Genomic DNA, 8,563 nt, shown 5'->3' with positions numbered 1-8,563 from the left:
GCTGTGTCAGAGTACTTACAAATGATTCTTCAAGTAGAAAACGAAGTTTTATAATAAATATTAAAAACGGTCGTTTCGGAATTGCTTCAAATTCGCATACTGCGAGTCAAGCGCCTTAACCAAAAATATAAATTACTTGGGCTCAAGAAACTGGAATACTTAACAACCAATGTTTAGGGTGGCGGCTAAAAGAATTACAATTACATTCTTAATCTTAAATTCTAAATATAAAGCAATAATTTTAATGATAAAACGTGACCTATTTATTGGCGCACTGAGGTTAAAGACACGATACTGCTGAACACGTTCCGCACCTTCAGCTTTTGGTGCGTCATAAAAGTTACAGTCAGTCGCGAAATCATAATGGTAGCAGGTGCTGCTGACTTTCTGCCCTCCCTCTAATCAGTATTACAAAGCTAGTGACGGCTATATCTGCACCCATTTAACCCACATGTTCATAAGGTGCCGTTCAGTTTACCATTCCAATTTGAATTAATTATATTGTTAATAATTCAATAATTATAAAACATATCTAAAATAATATTGTACGAAGTAATGCCAGTAACATGATAGCATTACTGGTACGAATGAATCATTGTGAGAATGTTTATAAAGAAACTAAAAGCGCTTTTAGTAAGTGATAATGACAATATAAAGATGTAGCTAATCGATATAAATATCAGGGCCATTATCAACGGTAATAATAACGAAGAAAACGATAACAGGTAACCTGAATCTAAAACTTTTACCCAGATCATTCTGTTACCTCATGTTTTCCGAAACTCCTCTAACCAGAATCAATGCCCATATGTAGTCATCAATGTCCACATCTAGTCATCAATGCTCAGATCTAGTCATATTAATAATCTGCACTGAAAATCGTTGTTTATACATACATTAAACAAATATACAACGTATGTATGTTATGAAACTTCGCTTGTTATCAATATATGTTGGAATTTTCTTTGAAGTTTTACTTTGAAAATAATTTTTACTACTGAATTACCTTCACTTAATTATATTTCATCTTAACACCTTTGACTGGGAATTTTATTTTTCTTGTTTCTGGATCCTACTCATACGAAGGCTAACAAGTGATGACTAGCTTTTAATTCATATAATATCAGGTAGAATCTGTAATGAATTAAGCTTAAGACTTGCTCATACAGGTGGCTTGTGTCGTTAGTATTGTTAAGAAATTTATCTATTCCTGGGTGATTTTATAATATTGAAACATTAAGTGTTATAAACTAATTGAATATTTGATTCAAACACAGGCAGTTGAAATGGAACAACAACAAAAAAACCTGTGTAGGTATATATACATATCTAGATCTACTGTTATTAATATCATTATAATAACATTTCAAAAAACAAACAGAAAACACAGGGAGTAACTTACAAAATATTTAATGAACAAAACAGTTCACAAAAAACCACCTTTTTCATTTGTCTTGATTTTGTTTATTTTTTTATCAGTTTTCTTCATTCCTAAAACTATTAATTTCAATAATGCAAAATATATATATATATATATATATATAATAGTTAAAATTTTTAAGCGAATGCAATATGTCTCCCACATCCACCTTATTCGAAACAATCCTCAGAATATAATAGCTTTCAAGGTATTTAAGGCAGAGAACGAGGGCATAAACTTCAGAGGAGAGATACTTAACACAGTATCAACTAGGGACTTATTTGTGATAAAGACATGTTGGATCATACTAAATCGTGACTTTATAATACATAGAATAGACAGTTTCAGTGTAAATAGATTTCTTTACAAGACAAAAACTTTGTAAGTAATGTTTGGCAAATAAAGCCTATACTTCGACATAATATATCGATTTTATAAATTGTGTGAATCAAGACATTATTAATAACAACCTCTTGTAACGTTTAGATATGCAGGCCATATCTTTGGGTTCAGATCTCCCTATTATATATATTTCTGTAAAATAAAAGGAAATGTGAAAATTCAAATATGTCTGATTCAGTCTTTGGTGTTGTCGCAAGGTACCTTTGTGCTAAGTTTCATCTATTTCGGTCGAAATATAAAGAAATAGCAATCCAAAAACCTCAATCCTTCAAAATAGTTTGAACTTTGACTCTTGTAATATCGTAGGAGAGGAAGGAATCTCAAATATGTCTGTTTAAGTATGTGGAGATTGACACAAGGTATCATTACGCAAAAATAGCATCCACATTGGTCAAAATATAAGACTAGGAAGCCAAAAAATCCTAATTCTGCAAAATAGTTTGATCCTTGTAATATCGTAAGAAAGGCACGAACCCCAAAACTGTACTTCAGTTTGTAGGAATTGTTGTAACGTACCTTTGTGCAAATTTTAATCTGTATTGGTAGAAATATAAAGAAAAAAATCTAAAAACCCTAATTTTGCGACTGTTACCTTAGCTCTTAAAGAAAAAGAATTTAAATCTCAACTTCCAAGTTTGTCTACTTTAGTTTGTGAGAGTTTTCTCAAGATATCGTTATGCTAGGCTTCATTTGGATTATGGAAATATAAAGGAATCGCAGGAAAAAATATGTTTTTGTAATGTTTGACCTTTGAAATATTAAAATCGGATCAGAAAACTGAATAAAAAAGCTATCTAGATGTGTTAGACCCATGCATATGCCCTCCAAGTTTCGAATAGTGGACAAACGTAATTATTAGAAGGAAGACGGAAGAGACGTTGGAAATACAATATGTGTCCTTCCCCATGGATAAGACATAATTATAATTCAAAGATAGTGCAGTAAAATGTCGTATGTGCAGTGTGTGGGATGTTACTTAACATTATGCAACTTACATAAAGAAACCAACTGTGGACATTCTCAAATAAAACAGTTCAAATCAAATATGGTGGCGTCTCTTCTCGCTGAGCATGTATGTCTCTTAACAACATGTATAAAAGGTGAAATAATTAAGAAAAAAAAAATCAACTGATCTGTATAAGAAGCCCAAATCCAACGCACAATGCTATATTCTCTGTCGGCACCCTTTCATCTTTAAAAAAAGTTAGTATTCTTTTTGTGCTTTTCCCAAATCGTCAAATCTTAATATTTAAAATTTTTAATTTCCCACTGCTGTTGATCCAGAGTGTTAAAAATAATTCGTGTAGTATTTACTTTATTTGCCAAACCTTTTCAATATTTTTAGAAGTACACTGTCTAAAATGCCGATATGTATAAAGTGTAATAACGGTTAGATCAAAGACTAATTAATTCTTAGCGCTCAAACATTTTAATCATAAAACAGACCTGGCAACTCGCCATAGAGATGTCTGCATCGTTGTGCATTACTTAAATAACTGATAACTTTACTATTCTTTACAACTTAATAGACCCGCTATCACAAATAATAATTTAACGTCTATTCGACTGGAGTTTGTGATCAGTAGGTGTACTATATTTATCAGAAGGTTTTAAGTAACATAGGTTCGAGTCACATAAGGGTTGTATGCTTGCGTCAGACATAAAATTTAACAATACCACAAATTACAGTATTGCTAAATAAACATTAGATGTTATAAAGTGAACTTTTAAACACTCGTTTGTTTTATTAAACACTCCTTTTTTTTCTAAATACATATAAATTTTTTATAGTATTTTACTTGGTATTACCTGAGTGATAATACAAGAAGATACAAATTTTGTCAACGATATAAGTTTGTTTGTTTTAACTTGGTAGTTAGTCTCGGTTTGGGTGCAGGGACACAGATTAAAGTAGAATTCTAGGTCCATAGGAAACCGGGGATGTTCAGAAATAGGTTTCTCTTCACCCCGCTCGCGATATAAGATTTAGTATATTTAAAAGGAGCAGCAGAGGACAAACTCCAATAAATTGTTTGTTTGTTTGTTTTTGAATTTCGCGCAAAGCTACACGAGGGCTATCTGCGCTAGCCGTCCCTAATTTAGCAGTGTAAGACTAGAGGGAAGGCAGCTAGTCATCACCACCCACCGCCAACTCTTGGGCTCTTCTTTTACCAACGAATAGTGGGATTGACCGTAACATTATAACGCCCCCACGGCTGAAAGGGCGTAGTGGGAGAAGCTCCGTGAAACAACAAAAAAAGGGAGTATAGAACTATTTATGAATTACATAATCTGAGGAATTTTATGGTTCGAACAGATGAAAATTCCAGTGTAATTTAATTCTATACTGGTTTAATATTATGTCTATCAAAATTATTTGTTGTATATATATATTTCATAAATAACGACTCAGTTGATGACCTAAAATCCCTTTCATACAAAACGATTCGATTTATAGTTCAAAATGGGTACTGTAAGATAGTGAAGCAAATTTTTTGATATAACAAACAAATGGAGTTTGACTAAAACCTTTTTAATTGTTATTATTGCTCATATTTTGCATATATATATACACACAACAAATTAGTAGGTTCACGCGCAATATATGTTTATAAAACTTTTTTGATTCACTAACCTTATATTTATAAATTATATTACAATTTTTGAAATGTGTGATAACTGAACATTGCATAAGTTATCTTAATAATCATATACTGTTTTAATTAATATAATAATTTCTCCTTGACAAATAGATATATCATAGAGCTATTTTAAGGTTATTTCTTGTTTTTCCTAAATATCCTTTCATTTAAGGAATTATTAATTAAATGATTACCATATATATAAAAACGTATATTTTTGAACAGATAATTCCAGCTTCACCTCTCACTGTATTGATATAAACAATAAGAATTTCTAACACTAAAACGAGACATTTTGGTACTTATTGATGGATAATTAAACACTGTTTTTCCTTGCTTGATAAACCTCTAATATGAATATTTATTTTAATTGTGTTCAGTCATTAATTTTGTATTATTTAAAAACCTATATATGCATATACTTCCCTGAGTATTAATTTCATTTGTACTTCTGTACATCTTCTTTACTTAAAAGTTTGCGCATAAGTTGAAAAAGTTAGCAAAAATATATTCTAAACGATAGCAATCGACCCATATATCCTGGAAGAAAGATCAACTGTGCACATGCGTTAGAAGCATTACCCTTATGTCTTTGCCGACGACTTACGCTTTAAGCCAAAGTTTTCTAAAGGCACCGCCAGAAAAATATTAGACAGAATACATTTTTCGTACAATTCATTTCAGTCATACTTTTCTTTGGCTCACTTTCTTCCAGACAGAAACAAACCTTACCTTGCTGGTAGAGAACGCCGATGCCTATGTAGTGGTGTACTCGGTAGCTCACAGAGAAAGTTTTCAACTGGCTAAAACCATTATAAAGCATATAAAAAAATTACAAGATATGGAGAAAAAAGCTGTAATCTTGGCGGGAAATAAGACGGACTTGGCGAGATTAAGAACAGTTAGTACTGACGGTAAGTAAAACAAAACAGGATACTTAGGGTAAGTATAAAATATGATTATTTTACTATAATAAGCGTTAAGCCTAGTAGTTAAAATAATATTCTAGTTTTAATAAAATTAAAGTCACTCTATTATTATTATTTTTTATTTCAACTGGTTTCTAGGAACAATATACTTAGGTATATTTGTGATCTCATTCAGGATTTCTGATTACGAAACAAGTTGTTAACCCCAAGGTTAACAATTAAGAAAAAAAATAATAACTCAAACTTTTAACTTATTTTTATATTAGAAAACACTTGGAACAAAGGATTTTCTTCAAAAATATAGTAGAGCACATTTGAAGCTATAAGGCTGTTAACCTTAACCTTGATTACAGCAGTGAAAAAAATCATTAAATCTTTTTATTAAGCTGGAAAATAAAATAGAAATCAATATGTACACATATTTTTTTTAAAGCAATGTTCAATTGAATCCTTACGCTTCATTGTTTAAGAATTCTATATTTTGCGTTCCATTAAGGTCTACAAAATTATCGGAAGTTAAGTACTTAGACAACAAACTTTGCATAAAGCCAGAGTGGACTTTCTCTATCTTTTTGTTATTTCAAAATATTCATGTACGATTTTCTTTTCAGCTGGAAGAGATTTAGCTACGTCCCAAAACTGTAAATTCATCGAGACTTCAGCAGGAATCAACCATCATGTAGATGAACTTCTGGTAGGAATCCTCAGTCAAATTCGACTGAAATACTCTCAGTCAGATAGGTCAGGAAAGAAGCGTTGTTCCGTTAGTTTAGATAAAATTATTGGATTATCCTTCTCAACGGTTAGCTCTTTGAGAAGTAAGGACAGAATTAAGCAGTTCTTCCAGAAGAAATGTCGGAGATCCAAGTCCTGCGCTAACCTTCATGTTATGTAAGCCAAGAAGTAACCATGAAGATGTAGAACGTTTTATCAGTCTCTGTCTTTAATACTCGAATTTTTCATATTTGAAGGAGAAAAATGAAAATCTTAAGCAAAAATACATAAATCAGCTTTTATGAATATTCTCAATAAATTGGAGATTGTTATCTTCTTATAACTTACTAGAGTAAGTTTAATCACGTCTTGTTTTCTTCAATTTGACAAAGTCACAAATATTCAAACTTCTAAAACCTTATTGTAATATCTTCCACCAGCTGGCTGCTACATCTTTGGTGTCTGCGTATAAAATAAGTAGGGTTGAGGTAGCAGTTGTTGTTAAATAATTAAGTATTATAACACCCTGTAGGTCTATTCACATTTGTAAGGGCTTTTTTAATTGTTATACACTAGAATGATGAAAAGTGAAGTTTAATTACGTGTTTAAATATGACGTTTTCTGTGTAGACAAGACCAAATTCATTAATAATATATTATACATAATGAAAAATCTAAAACTAACTTTAGGTTATTGTGAATAAATTAAAATGTTGCTTTTAATTATTACGATTGGGATTACGAAAGCATTTCTAAAACCTTCTGACAATAGTCATAAGAATAATTATTTTTTATTCTCACATTTTCTTTAAAACGTTGCTACTGTTGTTTTTTCATGTATAAACTATCTTTTTCATTACCCAACACTACCGAACTTATCATATGGGTATGATTCTACCCTGTAACAGAAGGATGTTGGAACAACTCCATTTTCTGTATTACAAGATGGCGGAAACTCTTTGAAAATATCAGTTTGCTGAAGTGCACATCACATAAACGAATTGTTTGTTTTATATTTCGTTGCCCGGTGGCTCAGCGGCAGATATGGGGAATTGTAACGCTAGTTTCGCTAATCGCAGTGGCCACAGCACAGATAGCCCATTTTGTATGCTTGTTTTTAATAATAAATATACAAATCTACATATTTCTATTTTGTTATCTTTTCACACCGGTCTTATTTTATTCATTAATTTTAATTCTAAAAATGTCATAGTTTAAACTAGAAATACAAACATCTAAAGTGCGCAATATGCCAATCAAAATATGTTACAAACGGCTTTGTTACGATGTGTTGATCCTCAGTTTGAAAGCAAGCTTTATGTCTATGTGATGTAAAGTGTTTCCCCATAGTTGAATCAGTTCTGTTAAGCGGTTTTATTTTAACTTAGACTTAACTCGTTTAACATGTGAAGTTTTTCAAAAATTTTACTCTGTTATCGTTTACATACTCATTATGACTGTGGTGTGCAAAGTACTATCTGATGAACATATTTTATGCATACTTATATTTATCTCAAGCCTTCAAGATATTTGATGAATATTAGGATTATATATGACACAAAAAATATATTACTGACTTAGATAATGTAAACAATGTTGAACAGAAACCACAAGATCTCGCTACTTGAATGAAACATAGGCCTAATTCCTGAATACCTGAGTGTACAATTTACAAAAACGTAATGTTAGGCCTAAATATCAGACGCAGAGGTTTGTCAACAAAGTGTTTTTCTCTTATCACTGACAATTATTGACCCTTATCATGAAAAATATAGCTAAATACTTGATAGATTCTAATACACATGCAAGTTAAATATATTGCGGTTACCTTTAATTAGTCATTACTGGATCGTTACCACTGCCATATCGATGTTTGTTGGCGTCGTGTGCCAACCAACCCTGATTATTACGCTTCTTGTGTGTGTTTCGAACTGTCACATCAAAGCAATTTCGTTTTCAGGACTCTTTATGAAAATATTTTAGCATTTTTAGGCATCTAGGTTTTCGATTTCGTCACTCACTGAAATTCATTTTAGTTATTTGTTGATGATTTAAACAATGGTAAATATATTACACAAAACAGCTAACCATGTATAATGTATACATATGTAATAGATCAAATATATATAATAATGATAAATTAAAATTCTTGAATGCTTAAAGAATTGCAAAATCACAGTTATAACAACTTACTCTTTTTGCAAAGTTGACTGGGAAAGCTGTAGAATATGTCTCATATAAATGAATGACAATAGGAGTTAATACAGCATTTAATTTTCTACAGGGCATCGCCGATTGTTCGTGATAAAATTATCACCAACTGTATTCAAATTACACAAAAAAACTTTTCTTCATCAATAGGAAATTTTATGGTGATTAGGAAGCCTTACATAACACAAATGTAAAAATAAATTTTCACTCCTCGTACGGAAAATTACTGTTTTATATAAATCGTA

The 8,563-nt window shown here is 31.1% G+C and overlaps 1 protein-coding gene across 1 annotated transcript in view; it reads left to right on the top strand.

Annotated features, from left to right (window-relative positions):
- The window catches only part of LOC106460328 (GTP-binding protein REM 1-like), a 9,767-nt gene extending 3,283 nt beyond the window's left edge, over nt 1-6,484 (top strand). The window contains exons 3-4 of the mRNA XM_013920021.2: nt 5,180-5,378; nt 6,005-6,484. Of these exons, the coding sequence (XP_013775475.1) occupies nt 5,180-5,378; nt 6,005-6,288 (483 nt within the window). The 3' untranslated portion in view covers nt 6,289-6,484. The remainder of the gene's footprint in view (nt 1-5,179; nt 5,379-6,004) is intronic.
- The last annotated feature ends 2,079 nt before the right edge of the window (nt 6,485-8,563 follow it).

This window comes from Limulus polyphemus, unplaced genomic scaffold, assembly GCF_000517525.1.
Source record: "Limulus polyphemus unplaced genomic scaffold, Limulus_polyphemus-2.1.2 Scaffold753, whole genome shotgun sequence".
NCBI classification, from domain to species: domain Eukaryota; kingdom Metazoa; phylum Arthropoda; class Merostomata; order Xiphosura; family Limulidae; genus Limulus; species Limulus polyphemus.
Note: the sequence above shows the minus strand (reverse complement) of the source record. Positions and strands in the feature narration are given on the sequence as shown.